The sequence below is a fragment of the Heptranchias perlo genome, chromosome 2 (assembly GCF_035084215.1).
Source record: "Heptranchias perlo isolate sHepPer1 chromosome 2, sHepPer1.hap1, whole genome shotgun sequence".
NCBI classification, from domain to species: domain Eukaryota; kingdom Metazoa; phylum Chordata; class Chondrichthyes; order Hexanchiformes; family Hexanchidae; genus Heptranchias; species Heptranchias perlo.
The window spans coordinates 168,202,779-168,228,934 of record NC_090326.1 but is presented as its reverse complement, the minus strand read 5'-3'; the positions used below and the strand labels follow the sequence as shown (position 1 = coordinate 168,228,934).

General features: G+C 45.7%; 1 protein-coding gene across 2 annotated transcripts in view; it reads left to right on the top strand.

Annotated features, from left to right (window-relative positions):
• Positions 1-26,156, top strand: part of bop1 (BOP1 ribosomal biogenesis factor) — a 203,920-nt gene that overhangs the window by 137,957 nt on the left and 39,807 nt on the right. For both annotated transcript variants that reach the window (XM_067968910.1, XM_067968916.1), the window contains exons 4-5: positions 22,310-22,464; positions 25,523-25,640. In XM_067968910.1, the coding sequence (XP_067825011.1) occupies positions 22,310-22,464; positions 25,523-25,640 (273 nt within the window). The remainder of the gene's footprint in view (positions 1-22,309; positions 22,465-25,522; positions 25,641-26,156) is intronic.

The following is a 26,156-nucleotide window of genomic DNA, read 5'->3' as shown; positions in this document are numbered from 1 at the left end:
GATGGGCAATAAATGCTGGCTTCGCCAGTGACGCCCACATCTCATGAACGAATAAAAAAAAACCTCCACCATGGAGATTACAGGTGGGTACCAGGTCCTCCCAGGGGAGTAGACAAAGGGAAAGTCCAAGAGGGAGTCGGCCTGGCCATGTTTTCCTTCCCTACCTGCAATGCACCAAGTGTTGAATTTACACAGTATGGTGGGGACTTGCCATGAAATAGTTCCCAACATTCCCAGCTGCTGCAATCCTCAAAGCACTTCACACGTGGCAGGGGGTGGGGCTTGGCGGTAGGCGGTATAATCAAGGTAACTGTGATCGAGAGGGGGTGTGGGGTTGTTACTGAGTTACAGTTTGAAGGAGCTGTATATTTTGTTTCATGTTGCTATGATCGGTCTAGACTCGAGCATCTACCAGCCAGGAGTTGAGGGCAGCAGCTCCTGGACAACCACCAATACTTGTGCTGATTGTCCACTGGGAGGCACAAAAAGCACCTTTCACTTTCTAACAGTCAAGGCTCCGCTCAGTGCGGCCCCTGCAATTGGGGACTGTGTGGAATGTGGGGGCTGGTGTTCGGGCTCCCACCATCAGCCTCAGTAACTCCTCTGTATCTGTTCTGGTGATGATGGTTGAATGAACCTCGGAATCCAGCTGCTCGTTGGATGAAAACTCTGAATTTCTTTATAATTCAGTGTTGTCACTGGATTTATTTAACTTATTTCTGCCAGTGCAACATTGTCGGGGTGGGTGCGGCGAAATCACACCTTAATATGTGATGCCCTTCGATTGCTTCCACCACCAGTAACCAGTGCTTCATCCGAGTGTTAAAGTGCTCTCTCCCGGCATCACCCAAACTGCTTTTATACTGGCTGGGATGGGGGGTCGGCCAAAATGTAAAATCAAGTTTGGAAAGGCACACGCTATAATTTTACTGCTGGGTGTTTTTCACCATTCCATGTAGACATATTGTAAAGATTTCACATGAATACAAGTACAGATTGCTGAAATCTTAATTGATAATAGTGGGAAGACTCTGTCTTTACAGTGTAATATTCCGTCTGTAGAAGGTGCTGATCCTGGCTTGCAGTACAGGGGGTTTGGATTCAGTGAATTTTCAACCCACCACCACCAACCCCCCCCCATTCCTCCTTTCAGGGTTAAACTATTGTCAAAAACAAGCAAACTGACTGTTGAAGTTTTGAAGCTAATGCAGGAGTTGCACATGCAAGCGAAGTGACTCCAAGAATTTGTCTCTGCCGGTCACCTCCAGCAGCACAGATTATGTGGCTGCATCTTCGGCCTGCTGCTTGCACTGTCTGTATTTGTTTGCAGGTCGCACCGGGAAATGAGGGATTGAGAGAGTTCAGGGGGTGGGGGGGGGTCATCTGTATTGGTGCAGGAAGGAAGAGACTGGCGGAAGAATTGTTGGAGCGAGCAGAGTTTCAGTAGCACGGTTTGATGTCGTCTGCTGAGAGCTTCCAGAAGCTGCATGGGGCAGCAAGAAGGGTCAGGTTTCAGAGGGGAGCTCCGAACCAGCCACCTGTACACACATTACAAACTCGTTCATCTTCCACTGTGTCAGAGGCTGTCCAGCGGATGAGACAGATTATAGACAGACAGAGAGAGGTGTGGGGGGAGGAGCCACAGAGCAGGAGAGGGTGGCAGTGACTAGAATTTCTTAATGGACTGGTATTGGGTCTTTGGATTAGTTTTTTTTCCACTAGTGGAGAGGGGGGACGGGGAGGAAAATAAGGAATAATGTTTAGTTACATAAACTGCTTCAGTGGAGCTAAGCGTTAGCCCATTCCCCTCCCCTGACATTTTTTTTCTTAAGTAGAAGGTGGTTCATTTTGGTAGCAGGATAAGGAGGCTGCATACTCCTTGGAAAATAAGAGTCTAAATGGGGTAGAGAAGCAAAGGGATCTAAGGGTACACATTCGCAAATTATTAAAGGTAGCAAAGCAGGTTAACAAGGCCACAAAAGAGCAAACTAACCACTGGGGTTAATTTCTAGAGGGGTAGAATTGAGAAGCAGGGAAGTTATGTTAAACTTGTATCGAACCTTGGTTAGACCACACTTGCAGTACTGTGAACAGTTCTGATCTCCATATTATAAAAAGGACGTAGAGGCACTGGAGAAGGTGCAAAAAAGATTTACAAGGATGATAACAGAACAAAGAGATTTAAGATTACAAAAGGGTTTAATAGGGTAGACTTAGAGAAGATGTTTCCATTTGTGGGGGAGACCAAAACTAAAGGCTATAAATATAAGATAGTCACTAATAAATCCAATAAGGAATTCAGGATAAACTTCTTTATTCAGAGAGTGGTGAGAATATGGAACTTGCTACCACATGGAGAGGTTGAGGCGAATAGAATAGATGCCTTTAAGGGCAAGCTGGATAAGTTCATGAGGGAGAAAGGAATAGAAGGATATGCAGATAGGGTTAGATGAAGAGGGGCTCATGTCGACCAGTTGGGCTGAATGGCCTCTTTCTGTGCTTTAAATTCTATGTAATTCTTGCTCCCATTCCCCCTCCCTCCCCCGCCCCCCCCCCCCTCTTGCATTGCTGACTCTTGCCCAAGAACTCAGTCTAAACGCACAAGCCTAGATGGTGTCAGCAGGCTACTTAACAATGAAGGAACTCGATCCAGTTCATTCCCAGTCACCGCACAGGCATGGGCACTCTGGCCAATTATAGCCTTCCCACCATCACCATCAATGGCTAACTCACCACGGAGCAAACCTGGACCTTCTGGTACCACAACAGCCAGTGCGTTTATCCACTTAGCCAATGGGGTGCTACACGCTGATTTCTAAGCAGTGGTCAGCTGGATGCACAAACTGCCTCATTTCCCTTTCAAATCGATGAGTCTGGAATGGCAGACTGGCTTCTGAGAGTTGCAGTGTAAACACATCAATCCATGCCAGCTTTACACTAAGACGGGCATTTGTAATGTGTGAGCAAGAGGTACGTGTATTGGCTGGTGGTGTGTGCTTGCGATGTGTGTCGGCCAGTGGGATGCATGCAGGCCGAAGGCATGGGAGTAGTGCGGGGAGGCGTGCCCGCAAGTGGAGTGTGGGGCCTGGCGTACTTGGTGGGAGGAGGGTGGAGAAGCACGGGCCCAGTGTGCTCGCGAGTAGAGCGTGGGCCCGTCGTGTATTTGGAAAGCCTGTTGACTGGTGATGCATGCACATGGGACTGGCTGTTAAACACATTGGAAGATATTGGATTTAGACACATGGAACTGATCATGTGACATTATGGTGATTGACGCAAATTACTCCAACGGGTTACAGTGCTACAGGTGAATGTACTTGAGTAGCGCTGGGTGAGTCAACCCAGCTTCTGTGGAAGTGCACGAATTAGAGGTATTTCAGGAAGTACCACATATCACTGGTATGTTTCTGGCTAATTGTTTCTAAAATTGCTGCTTGTTCTGGTTTATGAGATCCTGTATGTGCTGGCTGTACATCTCCTGCTTCACGTGCACATCTTGCCCAAACTCCAGGATGGGCGATGATGAACTGAAATGTCCTGTGAGAATTTCCACACAGTACATGAGGGGAGTTGGGGGAGGCGGTGGAGAACCGGGCCCCCATTTTTTTGTGTTCTTTGTTGAACCGAGAAATGAACATGTGTATGCAGAGTATAGGCTAGGGAGTGGAAAGCAATCTTTTCTCTCTTCTCCTCTCTCCCTCCCTTCGCCCCCTCCCCCCATTGCCTTCTGTCACAGGCCAGTGGATAAGGCTATTATAGAAAGGATGTAAAAGCAATAGAAAAGGTGCAGCGTAGGTTCACCCTTATGTTCCCAGAGATGAGGGATTACAGTTGTGAAGAGAGGCCTGAAAAATTAGGACTATTTTCACTAGAGTTGAGGTTAAAGGATGACCTGATGGAGATCAGTTGCACAAAGCCTTGGTCAGACTCCATTTGGAGTACTGTATTCAGTTTTGGGCACCTCACCTCAGGAGAAGGATAAGCTGACCTTGGAGGGGGTGTGGTGCAGATTCACCAGACTGAATTATGAGGGTTAAATTATGAGGACAGGTTGCCTAAACTAGGCTTGTATTCCCTTGAGTTTAGAAGTTTGAGCAGTGATCTAACTGAGGTTTCTAAAATGCTTATTGGTTTTGATAGAATTGCATAGAATGAACAGCATAGAAACAGGCCTTTCATAGAATCATAGAATGGTTACAGCACAGAAGGGGGCCATTCGGCCCATTGAGCCTGTGCTGGCTCTTCATAAGAGCAATCCAGTTAGTCCCATTCCCCACAGCCCTGCAATTTTTTTCTCTTCAAATATTTATCCAATTCCTCTTTGAAGGCTACAACTGAATCTGCATCCATCGCCCTTTCAGGCAGCGCATTCCAGATCGTAACTACTCGCTGCGTTAAAAAGTTTTTCGTCACGTCGCCTTTGGTTCTTTGCCAATCACCTTTTAAATCTGTGTCCTCTGGTTATTGACCCTTCCGCAACGGGAACAGTTTCTCTTTCTTTACTTTATCTAAGCCCGTCGTGATTTTGATTTTCGGCCCAACAGGTCCATTCTGATGTTCACGCCCCACATGGGCCTCCTCCCACCTTTCTTCGTTTAACCTGATCAAGAGTTGATACAGAGAAAATATTTCCTTTGGGGGGAACCCAGAACAAAGGGACATAAAAAAAATTAGAGTTAGGCCATTTAGGCACAGGAGTAGGCCATTTAGCCCTTCAAGCCTGTTCCGTCATTCGATGAGATCATGACTTATCTGTAACCTAACTCCATATCCCTTAATACCTTTGGTTAACAAAAATCTATCAATCTCAGATTTAAAATTAACAATTGAGCTAGCATCAACTGCCGTTTGCAGAAGAGAATTCCAAACTTCTGCCATCCTTTGCGTGTAGAAGTGTTTCCTAACTTCATTCCAGAAAGTCCTGGCTCTAATATTTTGGCTATGTCCCATAGTCCTAGAATCCCCAACCAGCAAAAATAGTTTCTCTCTATCTACCCTATCAGTTCCCCATAATATCTTGAAAACTTCGATCAAGTCACCCCTTAATTTTCTAAATTCCAGGGAATACAACGCCAGTTTGTGTAATCTCTCCTCGTAATTTAACCCTTGGAGTCCAGGTATCATTCTCGTAAATCTATGCTGCATTCCTTCCAAGGCCAATATATCCTTCCTAAGATGCGGTGCCCAGAACTGAATACAGTACTCCAGGTGTGGTCTAACCAGGGCTTTGTATTGCTGTTGCATAACTTCTACCCCCTTGTATTCTCGTCCTCTATAGATATAAAGGCCAGCATTCAATTATCCTTTTTGTTAATTTCTTGACATTTCCATGACATGTTAATGGTCTATATACATGGACCCCTAAGTCTCTTTGGACCGCCACTGTTTTGAGCTTTTCACCTTTTAGAAAGTAATCTGATCTATCTTTTAGGTCCAAAGTGGATGACCTCACACTTGCCTACATTGAAATCCATCTTTTTTTTAAAATTCGTTCATGGGATGTGGGCGTCGCTGACGAGGCCAGCATTTATTGCCCATCCCTAATTGCCCTTGAGAAGGTGGTGGTGAGCCGCTGCCTTGAACCGCTGCAGTCCATGTGGTGAAGTTTCTCCCACGGTGCTGTTAGGAAGGGAGTTCCAGGATTTTAACTCAGCGACATGATGTTCCCATGTGCCTGCTGCCCTTATCCTTCTAGGTGGTAGAGGTCGCTGATTTGGGAGGTGCTGCAGCACATCCTGTGGATGATAGACACTGCAGCCACAGTACGCCGGTGGTGAAGGGAGTGAATGTTTAGGGTGGTGGATGGGGTGCCAATTAAGTGGATGGTGTCGAGCTTCTTGAGTGTTGTTGGAGCTGCACTCATCCAGGCAAGTGGAGAGTATTCCATCACACTCCTGACTTGTGCCTTGTAGATGGTGGAAAGACTTTGGGGAGTCAGGAGGTGAGTCACTCGCCGCAGAATACCCAGCCTCTGACCTGCTCCTGTAGCCACAATATTTACATGGCTGGTCCAGTTAAGTTTCTGGTCAATGATGACCCCCAGGATGTTGATGGTGGGGGATTCGGCGATGGTAATGCCATTGAATGTCAAGGGGAGGTGGTTAGACTCTCGTTGGAGATGGTCATTGCCTGGCGCGAATGTTACTTAATCTGCCACAGTTTTGCCCATTCACTTAATCTATTAATATCTCTCTCTAATTTTATGCTTCCATCTACACTGCTTACAATGCTGCCTATCTTTGTGTTATCGGCAAACCTGGATATGTGGCTCTCTATCCCATCATCTAAGTCGTTAATAAATACATTGAATAACTGAGAAGTGAAATCTGGAAGCAATTTTCCCTCCAGAAGACTGGATGCTGGGGTCAATTGAAATTTTCATTATCTGAGATCAACAAATTTTGTTAGGTAAGCATATCAATGGATTTGGATCAATGGTCAGAAAATTGAGTTGAGGTACTGAGCATCCGACCCCATATCCCCATCCGTCAGAAAGACCGCCTACTTCCAACTACATAACTTTGCTCACTTCCACCCCTGCCTTAGCTTATCTGTTGCTAAAACCCTCATCCATGCTTCTGTTACCTCTAGACTCGACTATTCCAACGTTCTCCTGGCCGTCCTCCCGTCTTCCACCCTCCATAAATTTAAGTTCATCCAAAACTCTGCTGCCCGTATCCTAACTCGCACCAAGTCCCGTTCACCCATCACCCCTGTGCTCGCTAACTTACATTGGCTCCCAGTCCGCAACGCCTCGATTTCAAAATTCTTATCCTTGTGTTCAGATTCCTCCATGGCTTTGCCCCTCCCTATCCCTTTAACTTCCTCCAGCCCAACAACCCTGCAAGAACTCTGCATTCCTCCAATTCTGGCCTCATGTGCATCCCCCACTCTCTTCACACCACCAGTGGTGGCCGTACCATCAGCTATCTAGACCTAAGCTCTGGAATTCCTTCCTTAAACATCTCCCCCTCTCCTCCTTTAAGACACGACTCAAAACCCATCTCTTTGACCAAGCTTTTAGTCACCTGTTCTACTATCTTCCTCTTTGGCTTGATGTCAATCTGTTGTCTGATTGCGCTCCTATGAGGTGACTTGGGATGTTTTACTACGTTAAAGGCACTATATCAATACAAAAAATGCTGAAATACTCAGCAAGTTAAGTATTTCCAGCATTTCCTGTTTTTGTTTCCGATTTCCAGCACCCGCAGTATTTTGCGTTTGACTATATAAATGCAAGTTGTTGTTGTACAGATCAGCCATGATCTAATTGAATGACAGAGCAGGCATGAAGGGCTGAATGGGCTGCATCTGCTCGTATGTTAGAAAGAACTTCTTTACATGAAGGTTGGTTCGATGTAGAATTCTCTGCTATGAATGGTCAATAAATTCATTAAAAAGGGATTTGAATAGTTGCTTGAAAAAGAGGAATATTGAAGAGTATGGGGAATAAGCAGGAATTCGATTGGACTGGGTGGGATATTGAGGGTATAGGGAGTGAGCAGGAGAGTAGGATTAAACTAAATGAGATATTAAAGGGTATGGGGAGTGAGCAGGAGAGTGGGATTAGTCTGGATGGGATATTAAAGGGTATGGGGAGTGAGATTAGACTAAGTGCAATATTGTGCCAGTGTGGGATGAGGGGAGGGGTTGCGCTATTGTATTGTTTAGTCCCTTGTTGTGAGGTGCTGTGGGACTTGCAATGTGTGTCTGCGCTCCCATCCCCTTTCTCGCCTCCTCAATACCCAGCCCAATAGTTACAGCAGGTTTTGCCAGGCAAGAGATTTTATGGTTTCTCCAATCTTGTTGAAAAAGAAGTTGGAGATGTGAGGGAAGTAATGTGATGAGCTGCACCATTTTACAACTGATGCCAAAATCTCTCTTTTATCTAGTCCCCTGTGAGGGCAGGGAGCGATAGTGTATTGGAAACAGTATTTCCTCCTTCTGTTAGGTAATGTGCCCTGTATTTGGGTAGTATTCATGGGGAATGGAGCACAGGGATTCCTTAAGTGCAAGAATGGGAAAAAAGACGGTGTGTATGATAATTAGAAGAATATTTGGCTGAGGTCATTGCCTAACAGAGGATAATGATTCATTCTTGATTTTTAGCATGGCATTCCTTTAAACAAGTAAGCTCATCACTTCCTCAAAATCAGACTAACCAAGAATTCTGATTCATTTCGTCTTGAACTATTTTTCCTCTACTTTTTTTTTTGAACAGTGAATACAGATGGAAAACTGGCTGAGATGTTAGTTAATAGTGTGGGAGCTGGCTTAACATCAGTAGAGATTAATGATTAACAGTGGGCACTTGGCTGGGAGAAGGTACTGAGCACTACAACGCAAGTCTGGTCCTGCATGGTGAGGTGACCTATTGGCATGATCCACTTCCCTTCCCTTTCCTTCCCTGCAGGTTTGCCTCACAGTGCTTCTTGAAGCTGCACAGTTGAGATGAATCCTGACCTGATGGGGATGCTTGGTGGGATCTCTATAAATAGAAAGTAGCGCTCATGCAGTATTCATATCCCGTCTCGGTCCTTCACACAATAAAGACAGGCCCTGCTGGCACACTGTAATACAGGAATTAGTAGTATTGTGCTCTTCAAGGTGACGGCTGTTAGTCCTGGGAAGTGAAATATTTCTGATATCAGGCCTGGGTCGAGCATAGCTCAGCCAGATGTAGAGTAAAGGTCCCTCTGCTCTCTCCCAACAATATGCCTTGGCTCCAGCTCCCCTTCTGCACCAGTGTGGCATCTTTCCCATTTCCTACTCTTTCTGAGAGAGGTTAATGCTGAATTGGGGGGCAGTTTTGTGCCTTGGTCCCATGTCTACCAGCAGGCAGGATTGAGACTGTCCAAACTCATTTCACATAGGTCAGCAGCCTTTCATCCAACTGGTGTGGGCTGGAGGTGAAAGGCCCGTTTCAAACCCATTGCATCACCCTGTTCCCACCCCCCAGTCCGCCTACATCAAATCCACTAGAGTAAGAGACCAAAAGGAATGTTTATAGAAAAACGTTCCCGTCTATTTTATTTGTTCTAAAAGTAGTAAAATGTCATTACCCAACCGCAGGATTGAAAAACTTTAAATGGCTTTTTCTGACGGACTGTGGAATATATTTGACCACCACAAGCATTCTTACCGCACTGTGAAGTTTTTATTTTAATACTTTGTAAGCAGTGATTAATGAGCAGTGATTAAATGTGCGTGAGTTATTTTAGCACTGTCTCTTTGTGGAGGCGGTGCCCTGCCAGAAGCAAGTATGTCTCACTGATAACTCGTCCTCCAATTTTCCCATACAACCCTGCCCATACTGATCACCGAGATCAGTACAGATGAGAAGGCCATTTGACTTCCTTCCATACAAACCTACAGTTCCTACTCTCCTATTTCTGCATCCAACTACTACTTCAATGAATCCAGAGCCTTTCCCTCTTCTATCTGCCCCGGATGGCCATCCAGTGTAGGGAGGCTTCTGCTCTGTGCTTTCGCATGGTGACTGGATTACAGTCTTGAGCCCACTGCTCTCTGGTGCTTTGTGTTTCAGATCCACCTTGATGAACTACAATGCTGCTTTATTTCCATTCCTACTTCCTGCCCTCAAAAAGCTTAAAAATGTTCAGGTTTTCGCAGTTTGTTTGATTGGCGCCCCTGTCACTGGGTTCGATATCCACTGCCGCGGCTGAAGTATGTTCGATCTGTAGGATGCACTGCAGCACCTCGCCAAGGTTACTTGGACAACACCTCCCTCCCCTGCGACCTCCACTACTGAAAAGGACAAGACCAGCAATGTTGTAGGAACATCCAGCTCCAAGTACCCCTCCAAGTCACACACCATCCTGACTTGGACATATATCAATGTTCCTTCATGGTCACTGGGTCAAAATCATGGAACTCGCTACCTAACATCACTGTGGGAGCACCTTCACCACATGGACTGCAGCGGTTCAAGAAGAAAGGAGACCACCACCTTCTCGAGGGCAACTGGGGATGGGCAATAAATGCCCTTAGTTCCTTTATCTATTTACAGTTTCGATTGGCCACAAATCCATAAAAGCTGTGATGCTCAGATTAATGAAGAACTTTGTGGCAAAAATAGAAAGAGGAAAGCAGTGCTGTGCACATGAGCAGACTGAGACGAGGGTCCTCAGCATAGTCCTCTTCGTGCCACTGAGGGCCTGGGGAGTCCGGCTAGGAGAACGTGAGTGAGGTCACCAGTATTTAGCTTTAGGGCTGCACAAGCCAAGGTGCTCTTTCCAGACACAGCCCCAAGTTTGGAAGTATGGAACCTATAATTATGCTAGCAGGAGTGTTCAATTTTCACAAACGTCCTTACTGATATCCTCGTGATACCACCAAGATAATTGAGGCTGACTCTGGGCTGGGGAGAGTAGCAGTTTCCAGAACAGTGCAGCTATGTCTGTCTCTCTGCTTGTGGCTCTCCGTCTCTCTGCCTCTGTCTCTCTGCCCCTCTTTCTGCCTCTTTGTGTGTGTGTGTGTGTGTGTGTGTCTCGCGCTCTCGCTCTTTTACTGCCATGGCCTTTCATTGTTTGGGCAGTAGGAATGTGCACTGCTGGGCTACATTTCACGGTAGCTTTGCCGATTTGGACGCTTGGTAATATTTCTCTGAAGTTTCAATCCCCTCGCAGGAAATTTCAAATTAGTGAGGAGGTGATCGGTTACACTGAGTCAGCAGGTGAAGTGTCACACCTGATAGGACACTCTATCCCTTTAGACCTGTCACTGGAATCCCTCCCTCCGCGCCCCCCCGCCCCCCCAAGCCAAGGATTGGTTTTGATTTCCGAAGCATTTTAATACCGTAGTTCATATTTTGTAACCTACTTCTCCGGCCTTGTGCCATTTCCCGGATGGATGAGCCTGGTGGATGGTGGCCGACTCCCATGCTGCTTTAGTACGTGAATGGTGCTGATCGTGTTAATTTTTTTCTTCCCTGTCTGCAGAGAAGCTGCTTGTGCTGTTTCAGCTGACTGCGGAACAATGTCAGCCGTGGCTCAGTAGGTAGCCTGTTGCCTTTGAGTCAGAAGGTCGTGGGTTCAAGTCCCACTCCAGAGAGCACAAAATCTAGGCTGACACTTCCTGTGCAGTACTGTGGGAGTGCTCCACTCTCGGAGGTGTCGTCTTTCAGATGAAAACAAAGAAAAACTTGCATTCATATAGCGCTTTTCATGATCTCAGGACGTCCCAAAGTGCTTTACAGCCAATTAAGTACTTTTTTGAAGTGTAGTCACAATTGTAATGTAGAAAACGCAGCAGCCAATTTGCGCACAGCAAAGTCCCACAAACAACAATGTGATAATGATCTGTTTTTAGGTGTTGATTGAGAACATTCCCCTGTTCTTCTTCAAAATAGCAGCATGAAATCTTTTACGTCCACCTGAGATGGCAGACGGGACCTCAGTTTAACACCTCATTTGAAAGATGTCACTTCCAACAATGCAGCACACCTTTAGTACTGCACTGGATTGTCGGCCTAGATTTTGTGCTCATGCCCCTGGAGTGGGGCTTGAATCCACAGCCTTCTAACTCGGAGGTGAGAGTTCTACCCACTGAATAACAGCTGAGACATTAAGCCAAAGCTTGTTCACTCTAGTCTGGTCCATTACTGGGGATATTAAATAGCTGCTTCAACCCAATTTCTTGCAGCTTAATGCATGGTTCAGTAGGTCAGGGATGGCCATGTGTTTTGTGGGCTGCATAGGTTTGTACAATGGAGCCCTCAGTTTAAACCCATGTCTCCATTACTTTACATGTACTTCAAGCTGCTGAGACCAACAGATCTTGTTTGGATTTAGGATTTATCCACCAATGAGGCAATAGCGCTAAGAACAGTCCTTTCCAATCCTCCAGCCCCATGAAATTCAAACAACAACAGCACAGACAGCATCAGACAGACCCTTACCCCAGTGTTATACAGCTCAAAATAGTTTCCAGAACCAGCCAGATTTGGGAAGAGCAGAATCTCTAATCTATAATTGTATTGCCGGATGTTTTCCACAGTTTAAGATGTTATGGAGACGTAAATTCAAACAGATGAAATTGGCCAGTAGGGAACATCAGCACATATATTGAACCAAGTTGCCAGAGCGCAGAGGTTGTACATGAGCCCCAGGCCATAGTTTCGTCACTCCTGTAATAAGCGAAAGAATGATTAACCCTTGCTTTTCAGTTTAAGTGACACTTGCGATGCCATTTTGGCTTCAGACCAATATAAATAAACAAAGCGGTGTTGGCTCTAGGAATTTACTGAAGTGTTACGACAGGCCCAGCTTCATATTAAAGAATGAAGTCGACCCTTTTATACAGTGCCTTATCACATCTCCCTAACATCTCAAACCATTTCTCATATAATGAATTGCTTTGAAGTTCAATGATACGTAGACATTATTATGTCTACTTAAACTATAAAATGCACCCAGCAGTTCCATTAGATTATAGATTCTGCCCGTCCCAGATTTGCCTAGTTTGGAAAGTACCATGAGCTGTGTAACAGCCCATGAGCTGGGGTGAGGGTGTCACTGGTGGTGGCAGTGATAGCAGCTCTGTAAGGAGGGGTCGCACAACACCAAGGTGTGTTGACTTAAATATGGTTTTGGTTGTGCTCTGATTTATTGATAAATAAACCCAGTGACGACACTGTGAAGGATTGGGAGTGGGGAATCGATGAGTACTTGGGTTTCTGTAGCACTCCTCACATGCAGGAAGACTTTTCTTTCTCAGTATAGAGCGCTTTTGGAAAACTGAGTGGATTAGGTTATGGGGGTCAAAGAAGAGGGCTTCACAGAGATTTCTGAAAGCAGAGAAAGAGCCAGAAGATTCTTGGAAGGACTTCCAGAAGCTACAGGAGGATCTGTCTGCACGAACAACTGTCCGTGGTGGAGTGGAGGGTGTGAGAAGCTTGTAGTGACTACTGGTGTTAAGCAGAGGGTGGGTGTGGGGACTTGGCAAAAAATCCATGGGGGACATGAGAATTTTTTTTTACACAGCGAGTTGTCACGACCACTGCCTAAGAGGGAGGTGGAATCAGATTCATTAGTAACTTTCAAAAGGGGAATTGGATATATACAGCAGTAAAGGAGTAATTTATAAATATAAAGGAGTAATTTGCAGGGCGATGGGGAAAGAGCAAGGGGAGTGGGACTAATTGGGTAGCTCTTTCAAAGAGCTGGCACAGACACGATGGGCCGAATGGCCTCTTGTGCTGTATGATTCTGTGTGCTGGAGGAGATTGCTATGGTAAGTTGGGACATGGCTATGAAGAGGTTTCAATGAGGGCGAGAATTTGGAAGTGTTCGAGTATTGGTCAGTGACGATCCTGCAGTTAAATAACTGTTTTAATGAGATTCTTTGTAGGCAAAATTGAAGATTGGTTTGGCTGTTGGCCCTGACCAGAGTGAAATGGGCTGAGATGGGCCTGTGCGCGCATGCACCCATACACCTGCCTCTTTAACAAGAGATATCTGAAGACCGTGACTGATCCATTATTGTCAGTTTACAGATCACAATCGAAGGATTTGTTGCCTTGCCTTGTCTCTGCTCGGAAGACTCCTGGGTGGTGGAAGGAACAAAATCAATATGATAATATGTACAGCGTGTCTCCGATCTGACACGGTGAGATTTCTTTCTCCCTTTTTGGGAGGAGATAACCCTGCAATGTGTCCGAGGCCCTGCCCTCTGCCCCCTCCGGACCACATGTGCTGCCAGAGTAATGAACCCGTGCTCCACAGCAGGATAAACTTCACACAACATTTCTTGTGCGTGAGATCATCGGCCCTTCTTGAACTGTTTAATCCTGACTTGAGGGTGACAAAATGGCGACTATAAAGTGATGGGGTTAGGGCTGTGTATCTGGAGCCAGCAAGCTGGCTCTGGAACCTGCTGGAGTTCTTGTGACCTTGTTAACTCATTCCACACCGCGGTGGAGTGACGGCACTTTCTGAAGTAGTCGGGATTTTCTTCCCCTCTCTAGATGTGGGAGTGACGCTCTCTAGTTTCAACTTTAGTAAACAAAATGATGATTATGTGTTAGGAACAGGAGTAGGCCATTCAGCCCTTCGTGCCTGCTCCCCATTTGATAAGATCATGGCTGATCTGTGATCTAACTCCATTCTTTTCCACTTCCCTACAATTTTATTTTCCATTGAAGGTTCTGATTCTCTCTGTCCCTGAGTGGCAAAGGTTATTTGCACCTCGCCCAAGTATCGATCCTTGCTGTGTGAGCTGAGACCATGAGCGTTGGCAGGGTATTTGACTGTGGGGTCGTTGGAGCCAAGTCTGCACTTTCCAGCTGGTGTTGCTGGTTTATTTATTTTGTTCCTTTCTGTTGCTAGCCCAGGGCCAAATGCAGTGTTGCGGTTGCATGGGCTACAACTCGTGCCTGATGGTGACCTGGGAAACCTGCTGTCCTCCTGAACTATATAAGTACTCATAAAATGGTTCATTGTGGCCAACTTGACGATAGCCATTTTAAAAAGTTAACTCATTCAAAATGGTGGCTGTGAATAAGGCTGCTGACACGTTATTCATTCTCGGGATGTGAACAAGGCCGTTATTTATTGCCCATCACCAGTTGCCCTGAGAAAGTGGTTTGATACAACTCAGTGAGTAGTTAAGTGTCACCCACGTTAGTGTGGGACTGGAGTCACGTTTCGGCCAGACCGGGTAAGGAGCCAGTTGGATTTTTATGATAATCTCATTGTTTCATGGTCACTTTTACTGACACTGACTTATTATTCACAGATTTTTTAAAAACTGAATTCAAATTTTCAAATGGCCATGGTGAGATTTTAACTCTCAATTCTCTCAATTATTAGCCCAAGTCTCTGGATTACCAGTTCAGTGACATAACCACAACACTGCCATAGCTGTATGAGCTTGGCTCAGTGCTAACGCTTTCACCTCTGAGTCTGAAGGTTATGGGATCGAGCCCCATTTGACTTCGTCATCTAGTATGACATTCCAGTATAGTACTAAGGGAGTGCTGTATTGTCAGAGCTGCTGTCTTTCCATGAGATATTAAACCAAGGCCCTGTCTGCCTGTTCAGGTGGATGTAAAAGATCCTATGGCACCATTCAAAAAGAGCAGGGGAGTTCTTCCAATGACCTGGCCAGCATTTATCCATTGACCAACATACCAAAAGCAGATTAAATGGTCATTTACCTCATTTACTGTTTGTGGGACTGTGTTGTGTGTAAATTGACCAGATGCCTGTCTACATAACAACATTACCTGTACTTCAGAAGTAATTCACTGGGATGTGTCCTGAGAATGTGAAAGGGGTTATAGAAATCCATGATCTTCTATCCTATGAGAGCGGTAGAATGCATGCTTGTACTTGTGATTCCTAACGTGGCCAGTTCTTGAAATTGGGAGTTGCATGATGGAGATGAGCTGCTTTGATGTTTTAGGGGAGGGATGGGGGTGAGGAAATGTTTGAGAGAAAGTCTCAGTGAACTTGCAAGGTGTCAGCCGTGGCTCAGTGGCAGCACTCTTGCCTCTGAGTCAGAAGGTCATAGGTTCAAGTCCCGCTCCAGAGACTTGAGCACATAATCCAGGATGCCACTTTAGTACAGTACTGAGGGAGTGCTGCACTGTCAGAGGTGCCGTCTTTCAGATGAGATGTTAAATCGAGGCCCTGTCTGCGCTCTCAGGTAGACGTAAACAATCCCATCTGCACTATTTGAAGAAGAGCAGGTGCCCTGTTCAATATTTATCGCTCAACCAACATCACTAAAACAGATTATCGGATCACTGTGGGATCTTGCCGCGTTTCCTATATTACAAGAGTGACTACATTTCAAAAGTACGTAATTGGCTGTGAAGTGCTTTGGGTGTCCTAAGGTCGTGAAAGGCACTATATAAATGCAAATTCTTTCTTTCTATATATCCTGGAGGCTGCATTGAGCATAAACAGAGGCTGCTGTCATAGCCTGGATGCAGTTGCTGTAAGGGAGGAGAACATTAAACTGGGGGAAGAGAAAGAATTGTTTGCATACAGAGCCTTATTAACCACTCCCATTTGGAAAACTGTAAAAGGAGAACCTTACAATAACCGTGTTGAGGTGTTTGGAGTGAAGCTGGCTGGATGCTCTCATGGGGAGATGTCTCCTTCCAAACCTCAGCTCTGTAATGGGCCCAAAATGTTCAAAACGTGGCAGCCATTGCTCCTGCCAGCTCGTGCCACAGCCCCCGAGTGACCTTGTGATTGGGGTTGACAGAATGGCTTGGCATACACTCAGCTGATATCAGTGCCGGGCTTACTCTCTTAGTACCTGTAGTGAATTGATGGGGGCTGTATGGGAGCGTTCTACTCGGGTACTCCAGGCACATGCGCGGGCCACATACTGCAAGCTTGCGAACTCCAGCATGCGATTTTCCATTTATTAAAACTATGATGTGGAGAATCGCCATTTCATTCCTGGATGCTGATTTTTTTTTTGTTGAAGTTTCTGATTGGTCACTCTCTGATTTTTAATTGATTTGTCTTATGTGTGCAGTTACTTGCATTTTATTGGCATTTTCACCATTCAACAAATAAATTAACCAGCAAATGGCAAGTATAACGTGACATTTTGCTGAACTAGGTCTTGTTGGGAGAATCTCAGCTAGGGATTATAGCTGACCTCAACTACACTTCATTGAGATGCTGTCACAAGGGTGTTCACTGCATTAACTGTTTGGCTTTAAAAAATCACCTTTATTTACACAATACTGTCACTTGATAACTTTTGAGTACTTGTAGTCCAGGTGACAAACAATTAAGGGTTCCCCTGAGAGTAATTGTGAAGACTTAAGTTATATATGATTTAAATGTTGGGAAACCTGCCTCTCATCTGGTGTATCGGTCATTCAGAGTTACTGTGAGTTTCGAGTTCAGGACTCTGAGCAGTACAAAATCCTGTTTGTTCATTGAACTCCAGCTTCTCGGTAAAGAAGTCTCAGTAAAGGAAGATTAGTTAAGATACTGGATGGGATAAAAATCGAGAAAGAAGAGGTACTAGAAAAGTTAGCTCTACTTAAAATAGATAAGTCACCTGGTCCGGATGGGATGCACCCTAGGATGCTGAGGGAAGTAAGGATGGAAATTGCGGAGGTACTGGCCATAATCTTCCAGACATCCTTAGATACGGGGGTGGTGCCAGAGGACTGGAGAACTGCAACTGTTACACCCTTGTTCAAAAAAGGGTGTAAAGATTAACCCAGCAACTGTAGGCCGGTCAGTTTAACTTCGATGGTTGGGAAAACTTTTGGAAACGATAATCCGGGACAGAATTAAGAGTCACTTGGACGAGTGTGGATTGATTAGGATAAGCCAGCACGGATTTGTTAAAGGCAAGTCGTGTTCACCCAACTTGATAAGAGTTTTTTGATGAGGTAACAGAAAGGGTAGATGAGGGCAATGCAATTGATGTGGTGTATATGGATTTTCAAAAGGCTTTTGATAAAATGCCAAATGGTAGGCTTGCTATTAAGATTGCGGCCCATGGAATAAAGGGGGCGATAGCAACATGGATACAGAATTGGCTAAATAACAGGAAACAGAGAGTAGTTGTTTTTCGGACAGGATACCGGTGTACAGTGGTGTTCCCCAGGGGTCGGTGCTGGGACCACTGCTTTTCTTGATATATATTAATGACTTGGACTTGGGAATACAGGACACAATTTCAAAATTTGGAGATGATGCAAAACTTGGTAGGGTAGTGAACAGTGAGGAGGACAGTGATAGACTTCAAGAGGATATTGACATGCTGGTGGCATGGGCGGACACGTGGCAGATGAAGTTTATGGAGAAATGCGAGGTGATACATGTCGGTAGAAAAAATGAGGAGAAACATAGAAAATAGGAGCAGTGTAGGCCATTGGGCCTTCGAGCCTGCTCCGCCATTCAATATGATCATGGCTGATCCTCTATCTCAATACCATATTCCCGCTCTCTCCCCATACCCCTTGATGCCTTTTGGGTACGGTAGCATAGTGGTTATGTTACTGAACTAGTAATCCAGAGGCCTGGACTAATAATCCGGAGTCATGAGTTCAAATCCTGCCACAGCAGCTGGGGAGTTTAAATTCAATTAATTAAATAAAATCTGGAATTTAAAAAAACTGTTATCAGTAATGGTGGCCATGAAACTACCGGATTGTCGTAAAAACCCATCTGGTTCACTAATGTCCTTTAGGGAAGGAACCTACTATCCTTACCCAGTCTGGCCCATATGTGACTCTAAACCCACAGCAATGTGGTTGATTCTTAATTGCTCTCTGAGATGGCCTAGCAAGCCACTCAGTTCTAAAATCTCGCTTAAAAAAAAGTCATAAGAATAAAACCAGACGGACCACCCGGCATCGAACCTCCAGGCACCGGACACGACAAAGTCAAACCAAGCCCAGTCGACCCTGCAAAGTCCTCCTCACTAACATCTGGGGACTTGTGCTAAAATTGGGAGAGCTGTCCCACAGACTAGTCAAGCAACAGCCTGACATAGCCATACTCACAGAATCATACCTTTCAGCCAACGTCCCAGAATCTTCCATCACCATCCCTGGGTATGTCCTGTCACACCAGCAGGACAGACCAACCAGAGGTGGTGGTACAGTGATATACAGTCAGGAGGGAGTGGCCCTGGGAGTCCTCAACATTGACTCCGGACTCAAACATGGGCAAGGAAACCTCCTGCTGAGTACCACCTACCATCCTCCCTCAGCTGATGAATCAGTCCTCCTCCATGTTGAGCACCACTTGGAGGAAGCACTGAGGGTAGCAAGGGCACATAATGTACTCTGGGTGGGGGACTTCAATGTCCATCACCAAGAGTGGCTCGGTAGCACCACTACTGACCGAGCTGGCCGAGTCCTGAAGGACATAGCTGCCAGACTGGGTCTGTGGCAGGTGGTGAGCGAACCAACACGAGGGAAAAACCTACTTCACCTCGTCCTCACAATCTACTTGCCGCAGATGCATCTGTCCATGACAGTATTGGTAGGAGTGGCCACCGCACAGTCCTCATGGAGATGAAGTCCTGTCTTCGCACTGAGGATACCATCCAACGTGTTGTGTGGCACTATCACCGTGCCAAATGGGATAGATTCAGAACAGACTTAGCAGCTCAAAACTGGGCATCCATGAGGCTCTGTGGGCCATCAGCAGCAGCAGAATTGTATTCCAGCACAATCTGTAACCTCATGGCCTGGCATAGTCCTCACTCTACCATTACCAACAAGCCAGGGGATCAACCCTGGTTCAATAAGGAGTGTAAAAGAGCATGCCAGGAGAAGCACCAGGCATACCTAAAAATGAGGTGCCAACCTGGTGAAGCTACAACTCAGGACTACATGCAGCAACATGCTATAGACAGAGCTAAGCGATTCCACAACCAACGGATCAGATCAAAGCTCTGCAGTCCTGCCACATCCAGTCGTGAATGGTGGTGGACAATTAAACAACTAACGGGAGGAGGAGGTTCTGTAAACATCCCCATCCTCAATGATGGCAGAGCCCAGCACATGATTGCAAAAGATAAAGCGTGAAGCGTTTGCAACCATCTTCAGCCAGAAGTGCCGAGTGGATGATCCATCTCAGCCTCCTCCTGATATCCCCACCATCACAGAAGCCAGTCTTCAGCCAATTCGATTCACTCCACGTGATATCAAGAAATGGCTGAGTGCACTGGATACAGCAAAGGCTATGGGCCCTGACAACATCCCGGCTGTAGTGCTGAAGACTTGTGCTCCAGGACTAGCCACGCCTCCAGCCAAACTGTTCCATTACAGCTACAACACTGGCATCTACCCGACAATGTGGAAAATTGCCCAGGTATGGTCCTGTCCACAAAAAGCAGGACAAATCCAATCCGCCCAGTTACCGCCCCATCATACTCTCAATCATCAGCAAAGTGATGGAAGATGTCGTCGACATTGCTATCGGTACTTACTCACCAATAACCTGCTCACCGATGCTCAGTTTGGGTTCCGCCAGGACCACTCTGCTCCAGACCTCATTACAGCCTTGGTCCAAACATGGACAAAAGAGCTGAATTCCAGAGGTGAGGTGAGAGTGACTGCCCTTGACATCAAGGCAGCATTTGACCGAGTGTGACACCAAGGAGCCCTAGTAAAATTGAAGGCAATGGGAATCGGGGAAAACTCTCCAGTGGCTGGAGTCATACCTAGCACAAAGGAAGATGGTAGTGGTTGTTGGAGGCCAATCATCTCAGACCCAGGACATTGCTGCAGGAGTTCCTCAGGGCAGTGTCCCATGCCCAACCATCTTCAGCTGCTTCATCAATGACCTTTCCTCCATCATAAGGTCAGAAATGGGGATGTTCGCTGATGATTGCACAGTGTTCAGTTCCATTCGCAACCCCTCAGATAATGAAGCAGTCCGTGCCACATGCAGCAAGACCTGGACAACATCCAGGCTTGGGCTGATAAGTGGCAAGTAACATCCGCGCCAGACAAGTTCCAGGCAATGACCATCACCAACAAGAGAGAGTCTAACCACCTCCCCTTGACATTCAACGGCATTACCATTGCCGAATCCTCCGCAATCAACATCCTGAGGGTCACCATTGACCAGAAACTTAACTGGACCAGCCACATAAATACTGTGGCTACAAGAGCAGGTCAGAGGCTGGGTATTCTGCGGCGAGTGACTCACCTCCTGACTCCCCAAAGTCTTTCCACCATCTACAAGGCACAAGTCAGGAGTGTGATAGAATACTCTCCACTTGCAGCTCCAACAACACTCAAGAAGCTCGACACCATCCAGGACAAAGCAGCCCGCTTGATTGGCACTCCATCCACCACCCGAAACATTCACTCCCTTCACCACTGGCGCACCGTGTCTGCAGTGTGTACCATCCACAGGATGCACTGCAGCAACTCGCCAAGGCTTCTTCGACAGCACTTCCCAAACCTGTGACCTCTACCACCAAGAAGGACAAGGGCAGCAGGCACATGGGAACAACACCATTTTTTCGTTCCCCTCCAAGTCACACACCATCCCGACTTGGAAACATAATCGCTGTTCCTTCATCGCCGTTGGGTCAAAATCCTGGAACTCCCTTCTTAACAGCACTGTGGGAGAACCTTCACCACACGGACTGCAGCGGTTCACGAAGGCGGCTCACCACCACCTTCTCAAGGGCATTTAGGGATGGGCAATAAATGACGGCCTCGCCAGCGACACCCACATCCCATGAAGAAATTTTAAAAATCTATCTCCTTCTTAAATACATTCAGTGACTTGGCCTCCACAGCCTTCTGTGATAGAGAATTCCACAGTTTCACCACCCTCTGAGTAAAGAAATTTCTCCTCATCTCAGTCCTATATGTCCTAACCCGTATCCTGAGACTGTGACCCCTTGTTCTGGACCCCCCAGCCAGGGAAACATCCTCCCTGCATCTAGTCTGTCTAGGGGAGGCAATATAAACTACAAGGGACAATTCTAAAAGTGGTAGATGAACAGAGTGGTAGGTGCACAATCGTTGAAGGTGGCAGGGCAGGTTGAGAAAGCGGTTTAAAAAAGCTTATATGGTCCTGGGGTTTATAAATAGCGTCATAGAGCACAAAAGCAAGGAAGTCATGATGAACCTTTATAAAACACTGGTTCGACCACAACTGGAGAATTGGGTTCAGTTCTGGGCACAGCACTTTAGGAACAATGTGAAGGCCTTCGAGAGGGTGCAGAGGATTCCAGGGATGTGGGACTTAAATTACGTGGATAGACCGGAGAAGCTGGGATTGTTCTCCTTGGAACAGAGAAGGTTGAGGAGAGATTTGATAGAGATGTTCAAAATCATGAAGGGTCTAGACAGAGTAGATCGAGAGAAACTGTTTCCATTGGCAGAAGGGTCAAGAACCAGAGGGCATAGGTTCAAGGTGATTGGCAAAAGCACCAAAGGTGACATGAGGATAAACTTTTTTACGCAGCGAGTGGTTGGGATCTTTAATGCACTGCCCGAGGGGGTGGTGGAGGCAGATTCAATCGTGGCCATCAAAAGGGAACTGGATAAGTACGTGAAAGGAAAAAATGTGCAGGGCTAAGTGGATAGGGCAGGGGAGTGGGACTAGCTGGATTGCTCTTGCATAGAGCCGGCACAGACTCGATGGGCCGAATGGCCTCCTTCCATGCTGTAACCTTTCTATGATTCTGTTGTAGACCTATGAATAGATGTGTAAAGGCAGGGGACGTTTGACTTTTTGATCGTTTGGATTTTAGTTAAGAGCATCAGTCAGTAATGTACACTTACTCGGATGAAATTAAATGTCTTCTTTTCCCAACTTTTTTGCAGGATATCCGAAATACTGTTGGCAATATCCCTATGGAATGGTACAAGGACTTTCCACACATAGGATATGATCTGGATGGAAAGAAAATCTACAAACCTATCCGAAATAAAGATGAGCTGGATGAATTTCTGGATAAGATGGAAAATCCGGATTACTGGTACAGAGAACGAGAGTTGTGTGCACTGTGGGGGTTGGGGGATGGAGAGAGCGCGTTGATTTTTGATTAAGCTGCTAGCCCTGATGGTTTGGGTGGGTTGATGCCAGCCTCGTGATGAAGCTGCTCGTCAATTCGTCCCAAGTATTGGGCCTCTTACTGTGTTAGACACAGAGGGCATTCACCTTCAACTCTGAACTTAAGGTATTAATGCTATTTGTGACTGGGGTGTGGCCTGTGTGTATACCCTGTCATTTCAGCAGGTGGAGTGGGACACAGGCTGAGTTTTGATCTGTCACCATTGACGAACCTGTCCCTTCGTTGGTGGTTGGCTGTCTCAGCAAGGCTCGCGGTGAGTCATGAATTGAAGCCTGGCACTCCCCAGGTGAACAGTTCCTGATCTCTAATGTGCTTTTGGGACAAATCTCATAGGAGGGAATCACAGTAAGAAATCACCAGCTCGGGCCACTCCTATTGGTTGGCTGTAGTACACCTCTTATTGGTTGGTTATAGTTACATTGAGTTACGTCGAGTCTACCAAACAGAAACAGTCCATTCGGCCCAACTGGTCTGCACCGACATTTGTGCTCCACACGAACCTCCTTCCTCCCTACTTCATCTAACCCTATCAGCATACCCTTCTATTCCTTTCTCCCTCGTGTGCTTATCTAGATTCCCTTTAAATGCATCTTTGCTATTTACCTCAGCTACTCCTTGTGGTAGCGAGTTCCACATTCTTAGCACTCTTTGGATAAAGAAGTTTCTCCTGAATTCCCTATTGAATTTATTATATAGGTGACCTCTAGTTTTGGACCCCCCCCCAACAAATGGAAACATTTTCTCTCCGTCTACCCTATCAAACGCTTTCATTATTTTAAACACCTCTATCAGGTCATCCCTCAGTCTTCTCTTTCCTAAAGAGCCCCAGCCTGTTTAGTCTTTCCTGATAATTATATCCTCTCAGTTCTGGTATAATCCCTGTGAATCTTTTTTGCACTTTCTCCAATGCCTCTCTAACCTTTTTATAATTTGGAGACCAGAACTGTGCACAGTACACCCAAGTGTGCTCTAAGCAAGGTTCTGTACAAGTTTAACATAACTTCTCTGCTTTTCAATTCTATCTCTCCAGAAATGAACCCCAGTGCTTGGTTTGCCTTTTTTATGTCCTTATTAACCTGCATTGCTACTTTGAATAATTTGTGAATCTGTACCCCAAGATCCCTTTGCTCCTCTATCCCGTTTAGACTCTTATTATCCAAGCAGTATGTGGCCTCCTTATTCTTCCTACCAAAATTCACCACTTCACACTTACCTATATTGAAATTCGTTTGCCAATTACAAGCCCATTCTGAAAGTTTATTAGTGTCCTCTTGCATTTTGACGCATTCATCCTGTGTATTAACTACACCCCCCAATTCTGTTCATCCTCACATTTTGAAATTGTACTTCCAATTCCAGAGTCCAAATCGTTAATGTAAATTGTGAACAACAGTGGTCCCAGCACCGATCCCTGTGGAATACTATTTCCTACCTTTTGCCAGTCTGAGTAACTACCTTTAATCCCTACTCTCTGTTTTCTGTTTTGTAGCCAGCTTGCCAACCATTCTGCTACCTGTCCCCTGACTCCACATGCTCTGACCTTAGTCATGAGTTTACTATTCGATACCTGATTGAAGGCCTTTTTAAATATCCAAATATATTACATCGATTGCATTACCCTTGTCTACTCTTTCTGTTACTTCAAAGAATTCAATAAGGTTGGTCAAGCATGACTTTCTCTTCTGAAATCCGTGCTGACTATTTATTGTATTTTTGTTTTCTAGATGTTTTTCTATTACATCTTTGAGTAAAGATTCCATTATCTTTTCTACCACCGACGTTAAGCTAACTGGCCTATAGTTCCCCGGACTTGTTCTATCTCCCTTTTTAAATATAGGAATCACATTAGCTGTCAGCCAGTCCTCTGGCACTATTCCTTTTTCTAATGAATTTTAATAACTACGTAATAGTACCTCTGCTGTCTCTTCCCCAACTTCTTTTAATATGCGTGGATGCAATCCATCCAGACCAGTGGTTTTATCCTCTAAGTTTGATTTTTTTTTTATTATTCGTTCATGGGATGTGGCGTCGCTGGCGAAGCCAGCATTTATTGCCCATCCCTAATTAGTTTATCAATTATGTCCCCCTTTCTATCTTAAATGTCTTTATATCTTTTTTGATCTCTTCTAATGTTCTGCCCAAACATGTTAGTCTCCCTGATGAATACTGAGGCAAAGTAACTATTCAATATTTCTGCCATTTCGATGTCAATATCTGTGAGGTTTTCTTGTGCATCGCTTAGTAGCCCTGTCCCTTTCCTGATTTTTCTTTTGTTATTTATGTGTCTGTGGAATGCTTTACTATTTCTTTTTATATTCCTTGATAATTTAATTTCGTAGTTCTCTTTGCTTTCCTAATTGTTTTTTTGACATCCTCCTAACCTTTTTGTATTCCCTTTTGTCATCCTCGCCTTTATTCTCTATGTACTTAGAGTATGCCTTTTTATTTTGTTTCACTTTTACCCTTATCACTTCAATCACCCATGGTTTTTCATTATTGACTGGTTTGTTCTTATTTTTTAGAGGAATATATTTCTCCTGAACTCTTTCGATCACTGTTTTAAATATTTCCCATTGCTTTCGATCTCTTTGTCAGTTTTTTTTTGCTGTTTACCTTCCTTAGAACACCTCCTGTTGGTGGGCTGCGGCAGAGCCCGCTGTTGGTGGGCTGCGGCAGAGCCCGCTGTTGGTGGGCTGCGGCAGAGCCCGCTGTTGGTGGGCTGCGGCACAGCCCGCTGTTGGTGGGCTGCGGCACAGCCCGCTGTTGGTGGGCTGCGGCACAGCCCGCTGTCGGTTGGCTATTGTACTTTTCCTATTGGTTGGACCCAGATTGACAGAGGCCTGGTAGACAATTGCTGGATTAACAAGAGTGTGGCGAAGGAAATGAAAAACCTCTTCTTATTTAGCCAAGTATCATTGCCTAATCTGTTCCCAACACCACTGTTTCTCCCCCCTGCCCACAGGCGTACTATTCAAGATAAGATGACTGGCACTGACATTCGACTAACAGATGAACAGATAGACCTCATTCACAGGATCCAGAGGGGACAGTACGGTGATGCCAAGTTTGATCCACATGAGGTGGGAATCTTTGATTTTCAAATGGATAATTATCCTCAGTGGCAACACAATTTTCTAGGTTTAAGTTGTAACTGAAGCCAGCACATTGTGAATTTCTGATCACTGCCCAGTAGCCATGACAGAGGACGGGGCACAAAACAGTGCTGGAGTGGCATTGGTGCAAGTCTGATGCATTCTTGCACGGTGGCTCTGGATCACCTACAGAATGTCGCAGCAGGCAGTGCTCTTCTGTGGTTGGATAGAGGCACATTCATGGGGCAGTATAGTGGGAGCTTTACTCTGTATCTAACCTGTGCTGTACCTGCCCTGGGAGTGTTTGACAGGGCAATGTAGAGGGAGCTTTACTCTGTACCTAACCCGTGCTGTACCTGCCCTGGGAGTGTTTGACAGGGCAATGTAGAGGGAGCTTTATTCTGTATCTAACCTGTGCTGTACCTGCCCTGGGAGTGTTTGACAGGGCAGTGTAGAGGGAGCTTTACTCTGTATCTAACCCGTGCTGCTCCTGCCCTGGGAGTG